The sequence below is a fragment of the Centroberyx affinis genome, unplaced genomic scaffold (assembly GCF_046629955.1).
Source record: "Centroberyx affinis isolate AG114_WGS23_722 - 3 ecotype Tasmania unplaced genomic scaffold, CSIRO-AGI_Caff_v1 ptg002857l_1, whole genome shotgun sequence".
Classification (NCBI taxonomy): Eukaryota; Metazoa; Chordata; class Actinopteri; order Beryciformes; family Berycidae; genus Centroberyx; species Centroberyx affinis.
The window spans coordinates 75,335-96,733 of NW_027280992.1; the positions used below are offsets into that span (position 1 = coordinate 75,335).

General features: G+C 40.5%; 1 protein-coding gene across 1 annotated transcript in view; it reads left to right on the top strand.

Moving 5' to 3' along the window:
* Positions 1-5,941: 5,941 nt before the first annotated feature.
* The window catches only part of LOC139658251 (solute carrier organic anion transporter family member 3A1-like), a 50,924-nt gene continuing 35,466 nt past the window's right edge, over positions 5,942-21,399 (top strand). Inside the window, exons 1-2 of the mRNA XM_071536330.1 lie at positions 5,942-6,100; positions 13,482-13,941. Coding sequence (XP_071392431.1) covers positions 5,942-6,100; positions 13,482-13,941 — 619 coding nt within the window. The remainder of the gene's footprint in view (positions 6,101-13,481; positions 13,942-21,399) is intronic.

The following is a 21,399-nucleotide window of genomic DNA, read 5'->3' on the forward strand; positions in this document are numbered from 1 at the left end:
CGTTAATTCATCTAGAGTCATATTCACTCCCGAGACCGATTCAAGTCCAAGTCATATCAACTATGAGTCCGAGACGAGACCAAGACCGTCAAAAATCGGTCTCGAGACCGGACTCGAGACCGAGACCGGACTCGAGTACTACAGCCCTAGCTTTCACCCACCACCCCTTCTCTCTAACATCCAAACCAGGTTTCTACATAGGAACTCACTCTAAATAGCGCTAGGGAGAGTGACATCAGATCCCCTGGATTGGCAGTTGCATAGCTTGGTTTACACGCAATGTCAATCCGAGCGTTTTACTAACATTGCTAGAGTAAGGCGTTTGATACCCACTGAAGCCACCCATACTATCAATGCATCCATTCATGGTGCAGTAAGAATCAAATACCCGAATAACCAAATGGCAGATGTTACTTATCCAGCTGTTAGGAGAGTGTGTTGCAAGTTAATTTTCCACAACAGCTATTTGTTTCAATGTGCCCATACTGTTATATCTCTATGAATGTGCCCTTCTCATCATTAAGTCACTCTGGATGAGAGCCTAAAATGTCAAAATTAGTAAAGACTAGCTGAAAGTGCACTTTGAAAAATCATAAAATAAATATGGTGTAGATTGTAATCGTCCCTAAGCATTTGCCTACACTGAAAGCATAGTTCTCCATAGTGACAATGTTTCTATGTAGAACATTTAACTGATTTACATCTACAGCTACAATGCAGTGGGTTGCTGATGTGTGTAATAAAGTTCTTTGCTGGCAAGTTTTTAATTTTTAACCATCTTAAAACCAGCTGAGAGTTCTATAATTTTGCAATTTAAGAAAGTTGCAGTTTGTCGTAAAACTGTTGAAGTATAAGACTGTGAAAATACGTAATTAGAAAGACTACACACCCAAAAGTGGCGTAAGTGACGTCATAACTTTCTCTCTCCACAAGCTACCCAGAGCTGCTGAAGCTCAGTCCCTCTCAGATAGCAGGAGTATTATACACAACCTGGAAGGTAGACAGTAAGAACGGATTTAAACTGCTTTAGGATAGTTTTAGTACAGTGGGGGCTAACGTTAACGCCATGCCTGTGTGTTTCCTATGTTTCCCTCCATGTTGGTGTCGGTGACGTATATTGTGCGAGACGAGAGATGTAGTTCACTGAGTTACCCAGCCGTGTGGTTGGAAACTAACCAAACTGGGTTGTTTTCAATTCAGCAGTTTGTGCAAATGTTAACAATACTGTGTCACTTTGGTTTTACACTGGTCTGTTTGGTCAGAAATAGTTGGTTTGAGAGCAGTCATCTGATTTTCTTGCAGGAAGTGAACAATAAAATATAATTACTATGTTTAAAGAATATTATTTGCTGCCACTTTAGATTGGGGACTGCAAAACGTCTACAACTGTTTCACAGATTGTTAAAAAATATTCTAACAAATATTTTATAATAAATTAATAAAACCTGTGTAAATACTTTGTTGAGCACTTAGATATCATCTGTTAATGATCAACAAATGATTTGTTCATCATTAATTAAGAACAATAGTGACTTCACATGCTCCCTTGGAAGTTACATGTACACTACATTAGGTAATGTTATACAAATGATGCATTAGCAAAGGTATTCTTGACTTATAAATCAAGTACAAAGATTTAACTAATGTCATTACTAATGATGTACTAATTTGTTATAAATTATTAAGATATAATTGATAAATCATTGATAATAATGAATTGATGGTTAACTCCACATTAACTCATCATGAATTAGTCAGTAATTCATTGTTTATTAAGGGCTTATAAACATTCATTATTTTAAAGTGTTACCTCTGATTTTCTTTACATCTTTCAAACCAGATATATACATAAATATAGGCCTATATATCTGTGTTTGTGTGTCTTCGCCATCAACTTCTTTTGTGTGTCATGGTCAAACACTTACAATATCAAAATTCTGTGATACAAAGATGATGTAGGCAGTTGAAATATGCTGTGTGTAAAATTTGGTGGAGATTAAGGTAATTTTGTAGGAGAAATTAAAAAAAAAAAAATTGTTGATATTGCAAGGTTGGCCTGATGGTGGCGCCATGGAGTGTGACCAAATGTGGTCTGCCCAAGCGGCCAAAACCACGGGTGAATTTTGAAGTCAATAAGGAAGTGGCAGCAGGCGGCAATTCCTCTAATGTCCACTAGGGGCCGGCTCCAAAAAGGCTCCAAACCGGCCCAACTCCATGCAAGTCAATGGGTCCACACCCAATTTCATGCTCAAAATATAGAGTCAATTTTTCGACAAGAGGTTATAATGGTCTCAGCAATTTCACTTCTTCTAATGTATGTCCTTATGATGATTGTCAAAATATCATAAACCCAATCTTTAGGCTCCAAACGGCCCTTCACGTCACACTCACTACATCCATCTTTTTTTACAGTCTGATATGTGAAATTTGGTTGCTTTAGTATCAAGCAACTAGGAATTATGTCTCACTTTCTGTTTGTGTGTCTCTGCCAACTTCATCTGTGTGCAGAATGTTGTTGAGATTGAATCAACTTTGCTGGAGAAATAGCGAAAAACAGGTTTTGCATGAAATTCAAAATGACGGAAAACTGTCATGGCAGAAATGAAAACTCATATGTGCAATGGATTTGACTTGTACAATGGCGTTTTAGGGCCACTGTAAAAAAAAAAAAAAAAAAAAAAAAATCAAATATTTTGAGAAAAAAGTCATAATGTTTTGAGAAAAGAAGTCATATTATGAGAAAAAAGTCATAGTTTCGAGGAAAAAAGTCATAATTTCGAGGAAAAAAGTCGTAATATTACAAGAATAAAGTCCTAATAGTTTGAGAAAAAAGTTGAAATATTCCGAGAATAAATTATCAGCACTATGGAGAGAACAGGAGCAGTTCACGAATCCCGACAGCTGCCGGCATACGTCTTTTCACCAGCAAATCACCAAAACACTGTTCACTGGGCCTGACAGACAAGGCTGTTGTTTACAGAAATTTGCAATATGTTCAAATATGATTACCTTGCTCAGCTGCAAAAGTATTGGGGCTTTTAATTTGAAAACAAAATGCGCTTCACATGCGCATCACAACTTTTCGTGAATTGAGGCAAATTGCTCGACTTAACCTTTTAAACGCATAATTGTTAAACATATAAAACATTTTCACACCTTTATTTCTCCACTGATGGTTTGCTGAGCTCTCCAGCTCCCTGCTTCGCATTCATACAGTTCCACCCACTCACACCTGGGAGTCAGTACAACAGTCTTCTACTGGTGGCCACTGAGCACCTCCTTCCTTCTCAAGGCACTTTTATTTCTAAAGCACGTTTCATACACAGGGGTAGATTCAAGGTGCTTTACAGAGAAGTTAAAACAACACAATACAAAGCTAAAATAACCCAATTTAATAAAGGAAAAAAGAAAACAGAAAAAAGATTTAAAGTAATAATAATAGTCATAACATGATAATAAGGTCTTAGGTTTTAAAGGAATAGTTCACCCAAAAATGAAAATTCTGTCATCATCTCCTCCCCCTCATGCCAGTTGAAACACAGGTGAAGTTTGTCCATATAACACACAGGGAGGCTGCAGCACAACTCCATAGCAGCCTTCTCCAAAACAACTGAAGTCAGTGGGGACCAGTTCTTCAGAGTTCCAAAAAGACCTACAGTATATTTACACCATCATTTAGTGCAAATCTTAACTACAGCTGATTGATCTGCAACAAATAATGGTGTATAGGTCTTTCTATTCACAGTGTGATTGTTTGGCTTTTTTTTTTTTTTGCTTTTTTTTTTTAACTCTAAAGAACAGGTCCCCATTGACTTCAGTTGTTTTGGAGAAGGCTGCTACCAAGTTGTGCTGGCAACCTCCCTGTGTGTTATATGGACTAACACAATTCACCTGTGTTTCATTTGGCATGAGGGTGAGTAGATGATGACAGAATTTTCATTTCTGGGTGAACTATTCCTTTACAAACATTTAGTTGAAAGCGCTTGAGAACAGTAAGGTTTTCAGTCTGGATTTAAAGACTGCAGTGGTCGGGGCATTCCTAAGGCCATCAGGTAGTTGGTTCCAGCGCTGTGATGCATAATGACTTAAAGCCGCTTCTCCTTGTTTAGATTTTGTTCTGGGCACCACTAGCAGTCCACTCCCCAGTGATCTAAGAGGTCTCGCGGGGTTATATTGCTCAAGCATATCAGTCAAATATTTAGGGCTAACTCCATGTAGAGATTTATAAGTAAGTAATAAAACTTTAAAATCAATTCTGTGGCTTACTGGCAACCAGTGTAGAGATTTAAGGACTGGGGTGATGTGGGCTGTCCTTTTGGTTTTGGTCAGAACTCTGGTTGCAGGTGCCTGAAGGTCTTTTTAGGAAGTCCTGTCAGAAGTCCATTGCAGTAATCAATTTTGCTGGAGATAAAAGCATGAATCAGTTTTTCCAAATCATAACGTCCCTGACTTTGGCATGTTTTTAAGGTGATAAAATGTTGATTTTGTTATCGCTTTTACATGACTGTTAAAACTTAGGGCGGAGTCAATTAAAACACCAAGGTTCTTAACCTGCTCTCTTGTTTTTAGTGCCTTATCCTTTAGGTGAGCAGCAACCCTGAGCCTCAACTGTTTTGATTTCACTGTCTACCTTCAAATGGACACACATTAGACCACAGACCCCAATTTGATAAGATTTAGTCCCAGGTATACCTATCTGGTCAGGTTTTAGTTGTTGATTTAGTATTCAATTGTACACACTGCACATGTGGAGATAATAGTGGTGAGGGTGAATCCTAAGATTATAATAGTCATTTGTATACATTCTCTAATTAGGATAATTTATGGTGAATTGTAGTGAAATCAAACTATTCTTTATTTGCTGGGACACCCCTGAATCCCTGTTAAGGACCCCTGCTGTCCTGGAGAACCACAGGTAAGACCACATTACAGCTGCGAGTGTTGTAGTCTAAATAGTATAACAATGTGGGCTGAGGGCCCTGAGAGGCCCCTGACGAACAAGGAGCCCATTCTGAAAGCCACACCCTGATGCACTGGACATGTCGGACATCGCTCTGGTCCAATGGACAAGTCCTTCAAAGACAGTGTGTGATGGACGGTGAGGAGAGGCAGTTTTAAATGGTCTCATGTTGGTGTGTGTTTGTGTTGTTGCATTATTACAGTGATGTGCTGTAAAGACAAGATTTTTTTGTTAACATGTTTTAATCTAATGAAAAGAAAGGGAAGATGGTGCTGTGTCATTGTATGTAAATGTGTGGGTGTGTGGTGGTGGGGGGGTCTGTCAGTGTGTTTGTGTGTGTGTGTGTATGCGCACCGTCCGTGCGTGTGTATGCGCGCGCGCGAATGTATGATGCAATTATGCATTTTTGTGACAATCGTCAACCTGGAAAGCCTGTGCAGGTAAAATGATGCAGCTTATCGAAGAAGAAAAAAAAAAAAAAAAAACGTCGAGCGAGCGAGAGAGAGAGAGAGAGAGAGAGAGAGAGCAATAGAGGGAGAATAACACCTCTCATCATGCATCGGTCTATGGGAGGAGCGTCGTAATTTCCATCCACACCAAGCTGCGGGTCTGAACCGGACTGGGAGACCAAAACCAGTCGGTACTGGTCCTGGTTGGAGATGTAACATCCCGGATGTGGGGCGTCTTGCAATACTACGTCGGGCATTCGAGACCGTCATACATGTAGATGAATATATCCTTAAATATGATGTATAGAAATACATGCTGCACAGGCGGTGATGAGAGGTCGCCGACAGACTGTGCGTAATGCTGAGTGGACACAGCAGCATTTCCAGCGGTATTTTCCATCCTTGACCGGCTATTGACAGAGATTTGCACTTTATTCTGCAGTGCAGCTCGTCTCCACAGCCAGATGCTCTCCACCGGACCGGACCCGTCCAGTTTCATGCCGTCCAACCCGACCGGAGCCTGAGCCGAAGGATGCAGGTTAAAAACCAGATCTGCACAGAGCGGAGCAGCACCGACGACCCGGAGCAGGACGACAACCAGAAGAAGACCTCATGTTTTTCCAACATCAAGATTTTCCTGGTGTCGGAATGTGCGCTCATGTTGGCGCAGGGCACAGTGGGCGCCTATCTGGTGAGTCTCCAGACCCCAACCGCAATCATAATATAGGGATATGTGCGCAATATTGGTTTCATGTAATATTGTGTCCCTGTAATACCCCGGTTACATCAGGTCAACGCAACGTCCTTTAGACCGGCACGGCCAGGCAGTGAGTAACGCTGCGGCGGTTCGGCTGATGCGGGTAATAATCATATTAGAATAATCATATTAGAATAATCAAAGGAGAGATCTTCCGGTCACCATGGAGAATTGTGCTTTCGTTGATTGATGAGACGCTGCGCATTAATCTGCCCCTATTAGCCGTCAGGCCTATGCACCAGTACTGACATCTGCACGACACAAAGCGCGTCACAGCAGCCGTACACGTTGCTTTAGAGAATTTTTTTTTTTATCTCCATAAGAAATGCGTATATGGATGGTCCAATGGAAAGCATGTTACGAAACATTGGACAGAAGGTCGATACAACCTGCTGGGCTTAGCTACATTCGGCATCCTTGTGCCAGCCTCAATAATGCAGTAGGCCCGTGACAATGTGATAGGCTGTATTATTATAACATAATCGGTGATGTAGTTGGGGGGGGGGGGGGGAGGTTGGAAAACTATGACGTCAAGGCGGTGATCATCATAAGGCAAACAGCCACCAATAGAAAATACATTATATTTTATTTTCAGAAAAAAACATTAATTTAGTCTATATTTTCCCTCTTAAAATACCATCTTCATTTGACTAACATCAGTTTTTAGCCTATATTATCAACTGATGTCATAAAGATTTATGTCAGCCTAAAAAGATTGTAGCCTCTATTCTGCAAATGAAAAGGCTGGTAAAGTGAGTTTAGGTGGGTTTACCCTCCACTACATCCCTGAATAGGCCTATTATGTATTAAGAGGCCCTGTTAAAGCAAATACAAGGGACAATATCTTTTATCAATCATTCAGGATTGAAGAAATGCCCACTGATGCAGAGGTGAATGACACTGAATCATTTTCTCATATTTAATCATCTTCAAAAGACCCTCTATTCATATCGAAATTCAGATGTGTGTTGATTCAATTTTGATGTGGTATTGGGTATAATGACTGCTGGGTACCGTGTGGCTAATGCCCTAACCACAGCTGCTATTGATGTATTTGTGCGGTGACTCCTATCTAATTAAGTCAGAGCTGGCCCAACCATTTACTTTAGGCCCAGAAATTGGCCTAAATATGAATGATGCCATTTGAATCAGGATGACGGTTTGCCTGATCAAAGCCAGTTTCCATCTCCTCCCCCTTGGTAGGCTTTACCACAATCTTGGTCCTATAAATAATTGCACAATATTGGCCAGATTCATTGGAGGAGGGGGGTAAGACCATAAAAAGGAAACTGCCGCACCTATCGTTATTTTTGGGGAGGGACAGAACACCTCTGACTGAGTAGGTACCTCCTGGAAGAAGATGACAAAGAAATGTTTTCATTCATTCATTCACTCATTCATTCTGTTGAAATAGAAGGCATTACAAGGTGCTCTTTAAGCAAAAAATGAACATGTTCTTCATGCAGTTTGGTGTGCGTCTGTTTGATAAAGGCCACAGTGTGGCAGAAACTCGATGGAGTGTGTTTTAATGTGTTCTTTTGAGCTAGCCATGAAATAAAAATGTATGAATTTTTAGCTTGAAAGCTTAAACCAACAACCCCAAACCTTCAACAAATGCCCAATACAGTAGAAGTACTGTCTAGTCTCTTTTCTTTGAACCGTTGCTTGTCGTCTTGATTTTCTCGCTCTCTTTTGGGGTGAGATGTTTTATATGTGCCTTGCCTTGAGGTTTCCTTGTCACATCTACTCAGCCTGCATTTCTTCTCTTCTCTCCTTCCTTCCGGTGGCATCATTTGTGCAAATAAACAAAATTAATACAAAACTAAAGAGCTAAACCTTTGGACCAAGACTAAGCTGAAAGGCTTGAAGGTCAACACTGTCAGCACAGTAGCACCTGTGTCATGACTCTCTTTGGCTTTGTCTGTATTCATCTAACTGTAATGAGGGCATGTTTTCACTTGTGTCCATTATGTAAAAGCTCTTAAACAGTTTGGTCACATTTGTATTGTCTGTAAACACTGGAGTGGACTGGACTGGTATTTTGACAGTGGAATCGGAAAGGTGCAAAAATATCGCTCTCCATCAGAGTCCTGTATGAACCCATAACTGACACAAGCCATAATAAAATTACCTATAACTAAAAAAAACTGGATTACAACTTAAATCTGTGTCTCATGCCAAAATAATAATGTCTAAAATGACACAGCATGGCAGATACGTTTATCCAAATTGCATTACAGCATCATGAATGTATATATCTTCAGCAGTGGAAATTGAACCATGTATTGAACGGTGTAAGTGCCTTGCTCAACCCATTGAGCTACACAGGACCACATGCTTGTGCAACATCATGTTACAGTTTTTCTCAATTGATTTGACGCATTTCTCCATGCTCTCAAAACAGTTAACACAGCCTTCGAAACAGACTCTCAGTTTGCAAAACAGCCCCAAAAGTGCTGCTTTCCTGTCAGATCACATCTTTACCAAAACCAAATACTGACATCAACACGGCACATGTCACCTATTGGTAAGATAATACATTCCGATATATTCACACAAGAATGCTGATGATAAAACATGTTTATCAGAAAGTTCCACAATCCTTTTCCTGATATTACGTTTTCCTTACAGGAAGCAAAATGTCTTTTCATCAAGACTTTTGGAAATAATATGTTATATTTTACAGCTTCACATGCAGGGGATTTGTCAATTTATTCATGTTTAACATTTTTCCATGTGTGATACAGTAAGGAGGTAGAGGTAAACATGATGAATCAAATTTTCTTCAAAATAAACCACAAACAAATTTACCTTTGTAATCAATGACTTTATTCCTCATCAACCCTTTTATTTTCAATAGGCCAGGGGATTTATGGTGCATGTAGTTTTGGAATTTGTGTGAAAACAATTAAAATGTATTATTAGACTATTCTTTAAAGGTACTGTTAGTTTTGCAAAGTAATAAAGAGTTTAGACAGCTGGGTGAATTGTTTTGAGTGCATGGAGTCATTTTGTGTGTAGCGTTTGGAAAATGATATATGGAGTTTTGTATGTTGAGTGAAAACAATCAAAATGTACAGTTAGTTTTGCAAAATTATCAAGGGTTTAGATGGCTGTGTTAACTGTTTTGAATGTGTCATATCAAATGAGAAAAACTCACATCATATTTCTTTTTTTTTTTCGGCCTGGCTCATATTCTTTACCCAGCATTTCTCTATCATACATAAATATTCTAGTATCATTGTAATATTTGTTCCATCTATTGTCTGGATGCTGTGACCCCTAGCCTTTTATTATTGGTTGCTTTAATGTTTGATCCAGGCATTGGATCTAATTGTAAGTTGGACAACAATGTCAGCTAACTGCCTAAAATGTAAATATGAATCTAAATTTATAATGAATTTCAGTCCAGGCTTCCAACGGTAACACCTTGTTCTATGAATGTAGGTCCTCCATTCTTGTCTCTCAGTTCCACCCTATGTATGGCTACAGAACTAGGTTAGTGTTCCACAGTTGAAATAATAGACCCTTGACGGCCATCTTCCTATTTTAGATGACAGATTGTTAAGCCTTCATGAGAAAGTGGGGGCTCCCTGTGTGTCTAAATTACACATGCCAGACCCTACTGCAAAATCACTCAGTCAAGCCAGTTTAAGATTGCCTTGCATATCAGCAAACATACATACCTCACAGAATATGATGGAAGACCTTCTCTTATTATTAGGGTCCACTGGTAATTTCAGCATCCAGATAATCCACCAAGCAGCACGTATTTCAATAAACTTTCAACTTTTGGAATTGGTTCATCTGTTATTCCTATAATCTTCATCCGCCAAAATACACTTTGGAGGGTGTTAGTGACCAGTGTGCATGAGCAATTCTAAAAGTCGCAATTTTATTTAAGTAAGAGTTGCTTTCGTGGATCATCTGTATGATGAATTTCCCACTGGACCCTAACGATTCAGAAAAGGTCTTAAGAGGGAATGCCGCCTATTTGCATTAGTTAAATATGTCTTTCTTTATCCTTTGGGCAGTACTGTGATCATTGGCAAAACAACTAAATCAGTTCTAGAGCCAGAACTGCCAGGCCCAGCTGGGTCAGGTCACGTGAGCGGCTGACATACCTCCCATGCTAAGTTGGCACGGCGCCTTTTCAGTCCAATGCAATGTCAATAGAAGTTTGGGTCTAAGACGTGAACCTGGCGATTTGAAAGCAAACTGAGAGCTTATCTGTACAAGCAAATAGTAAACATGTTGTCCCCCACCAGTGATGTAGTTCCACCCTTGGGTCAGTCAGTCATTGCTGAGTGAACTTGAAATATGAGTGAAATTGTATAAGCATTTTCGTATGGGACAATGAAAGGACAGATTGACCATATATTTCTGTTGCCTACTCTCAGAATTAGGCTTACAAGTTATATCTTGAAATGTAGTAACTGTAATTGTCCTGTTTTTACTCAATACAGTACAAAATATAAGAACTACAATACGCAATAAATACAATCTGTACATTACACAATGTACACTACAATACAATTTATAATACAATATAACATACAACACCAGGAGCGTGAGTGTTATGAATAATATAAATGCTAAATGATAAGTGATATATGGTATTGCACAGTAGGTAAGTGGTAATATGATATAAGTAGTCAATACTGATGGCACAGTAGTAGTGCCCAAAAATTCTCCATTGACTCTCAATTCAACACACCAACCCAGTCTGATGTCTCCAAGTGTGTAGCGTGTGTAGACTATTATGTTACCTATGATAACTTTAACTGTGTTGCTTTACCACTGAGTCCCCATTCATTGTCAATGCCGCCCCCTAGCGGCACAAAGTCAACGTTACAGTGTGACCAAAGAACGAACGAACGAACGGACGGATGGAGACCGATCCATAGTCCCCCCTTTGGTGGGGGACAATGAGCCAAGTAATTCTGAAGTGCCATTTGTTTTGCAAAAGCAATTGTGTCTCACGAAGATCCATCAATATTCTCTGCTTTTGCAAGTATTTCACTGCGACGCCGTATGTGCAGAGCCCGGCACATGCGCCTCTCGTTATCACCAAGGTAACGTTTAGTTTTTTCTTAATCCCCCCCCCACCTTTTTGCACCTTTTGATGTCTGAAGTTGGAAATCTGTGAAACTGAACTCCCCCTGCCTTAGACTTTTGATAGCTTGAGCACTTCCTCTTCCTCTGCCTGCCGCGATGATGTCGTCTTGGTTGATGAGGCATGCGCACTCATCTTCATCTCCAACCAGTGACATACTTGCTAAAACAGAGAATATCGTGGATCTTCATTAGACACAATTACCTTTTCTTTTCCATTCCATTTCCATTCTTTGCATTTGGATGGGGACGCTTAAATAAGCTCTCAGTGTGCTTTAAAATCGGCCTGTTCATCTCTTAGATCCAAACTTCCATTGACATGACATGATCCAGCTGGGCCTGGCAATCTAGAATTAATTCAAACATTTTGCTTATGATCACAGTACTCCCTGAAGACATATTTTACTACTGAAAATGGGTGTCATTCCCCTTTAAGTCATGTTCTTAAGCAGTGATTCTCAACCTTTTTCATATCAAGGACCCCTAATTTAGTCCACATTAGGGCCACGGACCCTCATTTGATGAGATTTCGTCTCTCAAACCCAAATCTGAGAATATTTTTATTGTTAGATATGATTTTGTCCAGAATTCCATGACTATCTGTATGGTAGGTACAGTCATTCTTCTACATTCTCTATAGTGTTAACTTCTTGTGAATGAAATAATGCTGAAGTTTAACAATTCATCAGTTTGCTGGAGACCCCCTGAAACTCCCTCAAGGACCCCTGGTGGTCCCCGGACCCCACATTGTGAACCACTGTTCTAAAGTATGTAAGCTTGCTGATAAATAAGGCCACAGTAAACTGCCAGATTTTACAATGGAGCTTGGTGTGACACTGTTTGCCATATATATAGAGAGAAAGAGAGAACTATATGATGATGAGCCCAGAGTTAACAACAACAGCTGTGTATCACTCCTCTCCTGGTAGAGGTTAGGGTTAGGTTTGAAGATGGTTATGCACTGGAATTACTGAAAGCTACAATATACAAATTTTTCACATTAAAATAGCAATCACCTTACTGAACTCCTAACTCCTTCTTCATTGCTCTTATCTTTTGATATTGTTGAGTTGACTATGTCTATTCTTTTTGCGCATTGTATTGTAATTGTATTTTATCTGTTGTATTGTGTCACATTTTAACCAACCTGTGAAGCCAAAGGCAAATTTCCACTGCGGTGGACAATAAAAAGTTCTGTTCTATTCAATAAATAAGTAGGATATATTATGCATGATCAATCTGTTTGTGACCCTGTGTGTACATGCCTAAATGGGAGGTTTTAGGGGCATAAACCTTTTGCCGTGGACGAGTGTTCTTATGTAAAAAATTCATAAAAGTTAATAATATCTCCTGACGAACAGCATACATTCGAGGCACCAGAGCCTTAAAAAGCCCTTTCATCACTTACACAAAGACAGAACACAGCTGGTATGGTGTGTTTGTGTCTATTGCGCAATTAGAACAGCTGCATGGGGTTTCTTGCCTAAAGCCACACGCACACACACACACACACACACACACACACACACACACACGCACATATCCCTTTCTCCCAGGCTGGCATCAGGGTAGCTTCAGGGCTTGTTTTGGGAGGAGGAGTATGGGGAAGTAGATGTTGGAAGCAGCCCACCTATACGGAGCAGCCCAGCTATGTGGTCAACAGGTTCCTGATCCTGGCACGGGCTCTGAGGGGAGCGGCAGATGGCCACGCTTCCAGCCCTCCCCTCCTATTCCAGGTTTTACTCTACAGAGCTACCACCCTCCCCCCAGCTGTGCTGAACAACATCTGAAGCCTGCAGCTTTGCCCTGTGTGGGATTCGGGAACAAGCATTTTATATATATATATGTTTAAATGAAAAGAAAAGCTGAAAAATATATAAAACAAATTTGTATGTATTGTGTAAATTTGTGTATATGATATAATATAATATAAAAATCCAGATCCAAGCATGACTATGAGTTGTATCAATGAAACCTTTATATAGATATATTTATGTTATACCTTTATATTGAGAATAATTACAGAAAGTATTATAGAAGCAATTGAATAAAATCTATAAAAGTGCATTAAAATAATAATGATTTTGCTAACCTGATGTCCTCGGCAGGCCATTCTAAGATCTAGGGATGCTAGTTGTAAAAGCACTATATAACAGCTGTGCTCTCTCTCTCTCTCTCTCTCTCTCTCTCTCTCTGCCAGGTAAGCGTTCTGACCACGCTGGAGAGACGCTTCAACCTCCAGAGCGCCGACGTGGGCGTCATAGCCAGCAGCTTCGAAATCGGCAACCTGGCCCTCATCCTATTCGTCAGCTACTTCGGCGCCAAGGCCCACCGGCCCCGCCTGATTGGCTGCGGGGGGATCGTCATGGCGCTGGGCGCGTTGCTGTCAGCCTTGCCGGAGTTCCTGACTCACCAGTATGAGTACGAGGCTGGGGACTCGTGGCACGCCGAGGACGGCCGGGACGTCTGCTCCAACAACTCCAGGATAGAGAGCCGGGAGTCGGGGTATAACTGTGGCAACCGGGCCAACACCAACATGATGTACCTGCTGCTGATCGGGGCCCAGGTTCTGCTGGGCATCGGAGCCACGCCCGTCCAGCCTCTGGGGGTGTCCTACATCGACGACCATGTCCGTAGGAAGGACTCCTCGCTGTATATAGGTGAGCTTTGACATCAGAGCAGAATGTTTGGTCTCTGTTTATGGTGGCCACTGTTACCCAGTCCAGTAACAGTACAGTAGTATAAGCGGACACATTTTTCCCACGGTGCATCACGCGGAAAATTCAGGTCAGTCAGTGAGATGTTGCTTCGTGAGATGGCCTCTAGATGGCGTCTTTGAGAGATGGCCTCTTACCTATGGGCTAAATACCCCATTCAGCCTCATACATTGATAATTTCATATTGGATCTCACACAGAGCCACAGTCTTCGCCGTCAATTTACAGACATCTACATCTTCTTCTGTCCTGCAAACCAAACGGTAGGTCACGTTATCACCTGTGGTCTGTGACGTTGGTGGAATAGGTAATTTAACCGTTTAACGCGTCACGCTAGCCGAGCATTGCTCCCGTCAGTGTCGGGCTTCCGGGGCTTTAGCTGGGAATGTTTTTTACTAGGCCTGAGTCTCTTGACAGAGGGAACAAATCTAGGCTATATCAAAGGGGGAGTGAATATGACGATGTGACGCGCGTTATGGTTCTGAAAAAATAAATACAGAGCAGTACCGGTGGTCGTACCTGTTTTAGGAGCGTAAACTACTGGCTCGGTTTGTTTTATGACCAAAGTTTTCCGGCTGGGCCGTGTTTGGACCTTCGGGCCAATCACAGTGCTTAAAAACGGAAAACTCCACTCAACCGGGAAGCCGGGCCACGTTAAACAAACGCACAATCAAATGACAAGCACAGGCAGAAACAAGAAACTAGACATTCTTTCCAATTTTCAACCCAATGTGAGTGATAAAACAATGTGTTCAAGTGAATTTAACTTGTTTCTATGAAGTAGCTCCGTTATGAGCGAAGCTAGGCTCCTGTATTTCTGCCTCTCCCACCATGTTGACATTCCCAAACAGCCCAATAGACAGAAATCTATCCGTCAATAATTCTGTCCGTTTTCCGACGGTGTGGCCGCAGCTAGTGGAATTTAACACACGCGCCGTGGGCCTGTACAGGATCTGGACTTGTTTAGTATGGGTGGCTCCCCTAATGGAACCCCTAACCCTGGCAGTGGTAGTGCCTTGCTCTATGCAGGACCGCCTTAGCATTGTCTTTCCCTCCTGGGAACTTAGACAGGACACATAGCTATTGATCGAACTTGTGACCCTACAGTTACGGGACGGTCTCTCTAGCCACTCGTCCTGGTCCTAGCACTGTTGCCTCACAGCAGGAAGATCTCGGGTTCAAGTCCCGGTCCTCTCTTTGTGGAGTTTCCCTGGGTTTGTGTAGGTTTTCTCCCACAGTCCAAAGACATGCATGTCAGGTAGATTGGAGACTCTAAATTGCTCATAGGTGTGGATGAGAGTGAGTGTGTTTGTCCGTCTGTTAGACTGTGATGGTCTAGCAACCTGTCCAAGGAGTTTCCCTGCCTTCTGTCCAATGCATGCTGGGATAGGCTCCAGCCCCCATGACCCTGAATAGGAATAAGTGGGTAAAGACAATGAATGAATGAATGAATAAAGAAACCTATGCCCTAGGGGTGAGACAATCATGTCATATTTGGAATTGGATCTGTACCTGTAAAATAAGCCCCAATACTCATGATTGTATGATCGGATTCGGAAAAACTGGAAGTAGGCAGTACTGCTGAATGAAGCAACCTGTGTGTTGTTGGCAGCACTAGGCATAAAAGTTAATTTAGTACGAGTGGGATTGCTTTAAATTATCAATCAATTAATAATTCAATCAATTAATAATTGTACATTATATTAATTGATTTAGTAAAGATTTAGTATAGACCATTTCATCTCTTTTGTGTTGGTAGGAGACGAGTGAAAACATCTGGTCAACTGTTTACACTAGGAAGTGGCAAGCGGTTTTCAAGATAAAAACAACTTCAAATTGCTGGAGATCATGAATAAAAAAAAACCTTTGTGTTGTTTGGTGTTCTCTAAGGACAGGGACAAACACATTCTGAAAAATATGAATATTTATACATTCCCTAAGGACACCGAAATGCGCCGTCCATATGCACTAAAGACAGAGGGATGGCAGATCAGAATCCCTCACATTTTCACTTAAAAAAAAAAAAAAAAGGTACAGAACCAGATCGTTATACACAGGATTTACAGTGAAGTTCACAAGATATGGCTGCCTAAATATGAATATTATAGCTTGCTAGCTACATAAGCTACTAGGGTAGGGAATCACCAGAGACTTCACGATACTATTATTATTATTATTACTATACTATACTATTGCAACTCTGTGTATTGCGATATATCAACATTTGTAAGTAAAACTACTATTAAAAATTATTTAATAAATATGTATAATAAGTATTAGGCAAATGAATAGGTTAGGTAGGCTAGACAAATGCAAATAGTAAATTACTGTAAGTAGATGAAACCCTGAAACTGGAGATTATAAGACTTTAGTTATAAATGTAAACTAACGTGGATCGCAGTTTGTAATGACTAAAATAAAAAAGCTGCAGATAATATGTACTCTCTAAAAGCCTATCGTACATTCCTGTTTATTCTTGTAATGATTTTGAAACTAAAATGGAACAAATTTCCAATAACCCATAAAATGAAATGAATCACAGAAGTGCCTTTCGAACTAAGAGTATATTTACTAAGAGTACTATTCACTTTCTGTAGACTGGTTGACCAGGATGTATCACAGTTTAAAAAAAAAGGAGTGAAACCTAATCTAAACCTAATCTAACACATATTGACAAATCTGATGGGTGATCATTCTATCATTGTGAAACCAACTGACAAGGGCGGTTCCACAGTGATTCATGATATAGACGATTATAAAATGGAAATGAGAAGAAAATGGTCTGATACCACCTTCTATCGCTCCGTTCTATTTGGTCCCACTGCAAAATCCCAGAGTGAGATAAGAGATTTTGACAGTTGGTTCAATAATAAATGGATTCATGAGAACACTTTTGACTTCTTTTTGTGGAATGTGCATGTATTCCAGTTTTGTAAGGTCTGCCAAAAATTCATAAGTCTTTATTAAATCCACCACACAGGCTATTAGACAGTATAAAGTAATGGATCAATCACAAAGGACATTTCTATATTTGGTGATCATCACATAAAGAACCTTACCTTCATAATATACAGGATACAATAGACATGTTGAAGAAATGGCAACTAATTAATAAATAAATAAATATAAATAAATAATGAATTGATGAATGAGATCTAGTGATGATGGATGTGAACTCCTTGTATAGTAATTATTACGCGTTAAATGATAAGACCGTGCCTGTAGATTATGTTATTCAACTAGCAGAAACTATATTGAAGAAAAAATATTTTAGGTTTCATGATTCCTTTTTCCTGTTAGTTCTTGGAAGAGCGATGGGATCTTGTGTCGCTCCCAGTTATGTCCAGTTATATTTTGGGGGATGTTTGAAATGGACTGCATTTACAATAAGAATTTGGAGCTTAAGTTGTAACACCGTAAAGCCTTTTGGACGCATAGGCTCAACACTGTGGCACCATATGGCTGAAATTATGGCTGGAATTAGGTTTAAATCCTGTCCTCCTAAGTTCAATATGAGTTAAATATGGGTTGGAAATGTCATGAGGGGTGAATTTTTGTTCATTTCTTATTTTTTTTATTTTATTCTCATTTAAGGTGTGCTATGCATTTTGTATTGTATACTGAGAAATCAAATGAATTGAAAACTATATAAATTATAGAAATGATTTAACATAGACATCTGTGTGTGTCCTAAGTAGGGATGATCCTGAACCCGAACACCATATTTGGCACAAACATTTTGAACAATTGGGTTGCTCATTGGTGTTTTTATATTTTGTCTCCATCTTTGGTGCTAAGCGCTCATTGCTGTCGTGTTTTTGCACTGCACCTCCCAGAGATCACTTTGACACACAGTGTGTCCAGCACTGTGACGTCTTTTTCCTTGGATTTCCTGTTGATGCAGTTTGAGTTTCTGTAGGTGGCGCTCTTTTCTTTGTCCGTTCAGCCGTGGTGGCTATCACTGCTCATGCTAAATACCCAGTTCTTCTTCTATTTATTCCAAACAAACCGGAATGTAAAACACTTTGGAACAGTAAATGTAAAAGCTTTCATGAACAGGCTGTAGGTTGAATCACCATTGCAAAATGGACATGTATGTATAAGAAAATGTCACGGATTATTATTTTAAGTGAACCTTATTTAATGAAGGATGAGAGACTGAAATGGTACAGAGCATTTCTGCAGTACAGTAACCTCCTGCCTGGTCTCAGCAGGGTGATGAAGTGGCCATTTTGGTCTGCAGTGTTGGTACAGTGGGGTCTAATGATACTAATCTACAGTTCTGCTTAGTCACTCCTCTCCTCTCCTCTCCTGTCCTCTCCTCTCCTGTCCTCTCCTCTCCTCTCCTCCTCCCCTCTCCTCTCCTCTCCTCTCCTGTCCTGTCCTCTCCTCTCCTCTCCTCCTCCCCTCTCCTCTCCTCTCCTCTCCTCTCCTCTCCTCTCCTCTCCTCTCCTCCCCCTTCCTCTCCCTAGCCCACATCAAGACATATCATGTCATGCTGTGTGTGTGTGTGTGTGTGTGTGTCCTTGTCCCAGTGTCCTGCTTAGTCAGTCAGCTCTCTGCCTCTCTGACTGAGGTCTGGTGATACTGTAGTTCTTCTCAGAAGAAAGACAAAATAGTTTTCCCTTCCTTTTCTGTGCAGATCAGAATCACTTTGTTGATTGTACATTTGTAAATGTACATGAATTTGTCTTGGTGACATTGAGGAACAACTCGCATAGTAAAATAAGTACTTGGAAGTACAGATTGTACAGGGCTTCACATACACTGCAAAGGGATAGTGCAAGACATGCAATAATACTACTACTAATAATAATGAACTATATTTATATAGCACCTTTCTTAACAAGGTTACAAGGTGCTTTACAATAAAACGAGAAAAAAAAATAAAACAGTAAAACTCCAAACACAGATAATAATTAAAGGAATAAAATAAAGGTAAGAGCAAACAGTGCAAGTGTAATCAAAGGAAGGAATTGAAAAATACATATACCGAAACAACATGGAGATGTTAAAAGACAGGACTATACATATCAATCTACATATTGACAGTAGCAGATGCAAAACTTTGATGATGGCCTGAACACTGGACCATTGCTACTCCTTCGTCTTTGTCATTCTTTTTTTTTTTTCATTTTGCATATTTTGACTTTTGTTGTTTTACCACACATTCCAAATGATGTATTTGCAGTTCTGCTGTGCTAATTTGGAAATGTACACAAAGAAATATATTGTAACCGTCCACAGATGCACAGGCAAGTTCATGTGATGTTATTGCTTCCTCTTTTGTATATTGCAGTTAGTTACTGTACTATCACTGTGTGTAGTTATGCAACACCCACACCTAGGAGCTAAATTAGGTGCAGGGAACATATGTTGGCTGTGATACTGTACCGCTCTGTGTTGACTTGGTGTTGACCTACCCAGATAATGAGTTTGGAGAGTGGATGCAAATACGGCTGGTTATAGAACTTGTCATTTATCTAGGAAGGAATGCCTGGGTTCAGCACTAGGTGTGGTATGTTTGGCTCTTCTACACTGAATGTGTCATGTTGCTCATTTTTAGTGGCTAATACATGGCGTAGTATTAGAATACTCACCAGCAGGTTGAAGAGTACTCTGCAGCAGTCAGTGGGACCCTTAAACCTGCAATAAGCGATATCAGGCCTTAAACTGAAACTAACGCGTTCTATTTGGAGATTTCATTGAGACATAAAGGGTAACACTTTACAATAAGGGTCACTAAGTTAAGGGTTAGTTAAGCATGAACTAACCCTTAATTAACAGTTAACTAATGTGTCTGGTAATCATTTACTAATGGTGTTCATGTTAACTAAGGCATTAATTTATACATTATTTAATAGTCATCTTTATAAACTATTAAATAATGTATAAATTAATACCGTAGTTAACATGAACACCATTAGTAAATTACACATTAGTTAACTGTTAATTAAGGGTTAGTTAATGCTTATTAAGCATTAACTAACCCTCATTAAGCATTAACTAAACCTTAACTTAGTGACCCTTGTTGTAAAGTGTTACCACATAAGGATATAAGCCAATATCCACACAGCAGCCAGCTGTGTTGCTCTTTTCACCTCTTTTTCTAAGCTTGTTGTCAAATTCCGCACCAGAACCAAGCTCCTCCCGGTCCACTCAGTAGCTTTTCGTTTCTCTAAAACTAGCTTGTCTCCCCCCTCTCTGTTTAAAAGCGGCACTCACCCCCCCCTCCCATCCCATTCCTGAAAACAATTCTCATAATGGCGGAATCGATGAAGCGAGCGAGTAAACTTGTTAAACTGGTGAACTTGCTACCTCCCTCTTCCACTTGTCATTGTGGGACATGTGACCTTCAGCGGGGAGAAAAATCTGCCAAAGCGAGAGTGGTAACCGGTGACACTTCTCTTTATTTAGCTTAGTAGCCTTTATGCATGGTCTTTAGCTAAGGTTTGTCCTTAGGGGCAGTAACACCAGGGGCGGTGGCTTTGCTGTGCTTTATTTACAAATGTGTTGCGCTTTCTGTCGCCCACTTGTGGTCAGAAAATCGCTTATTGCAGCTTTAAGGTTCGAGAAGCAGTCTTGTGACCAGTTTGAATCCCCAGGTTGAATGGGTAAATGTGGGTGGGAAGAGAGACTAACACACTGCCCCCCCCCCCTCAGGCCCTTGCCCTTGAGCAAGTTGGCGAGCCCCAGCTGCTGCAGAAGAGTGTGGTTGTACTGGGCAGCTCCCAGGTGTGAGTGCATAACTGTATGAATGTGAAGCAGGGTGGGGCTGAAAAAGAGCATGCAGCTCAGTGAACTGTCCCTGGAGAAATAAAGGATAAAAAAGACTCTCTTTCTTTCTTTCTTTCACTTGACCTCCTCTCCCTCCCTCGTTTTCTCTCTCCTTGGACTGCATTACCCAGGTTACATCCTCTCTGCCTACATCGCCAAGGCAACAGTACAGAGACAGGAAGTGTGGCTATATGCTCCATTCTCGTTCTCCCGCAACACTCAGCGACGTGCTAGTGGCAGAGAGAGAGAGAGAGAGGGAGACAGAGAGAGAGAGAGGGAGAGAGAGGCTCCTGACTTTTTCGCTCCCATTTTTACTAAAGAATTTAAACCTGATGTATGTTTGTTTTTTTCAGTTTTACATGTTCATGCAACCCACCAAAATTCCATTCTCGTTCTCCCGCAACACTCAGCGACGTGCTAGTAGCAGAGAGAGAGAGAGAGAGGGAGAGAGGGAGAGAGAGAGGGAGGGAGAGAGAGAGAGAGGGAGAGAGAGGCTCCTGACTTTTCGCTCCCATTTTTACTAAAGAATTTAAACCTGATGTATGTGGGGTTTTTTTTCAGTTTTACATGTTCATGCAACCCACCAAAAAATACTATTAGATGACATCTGCAACTGACACATGTA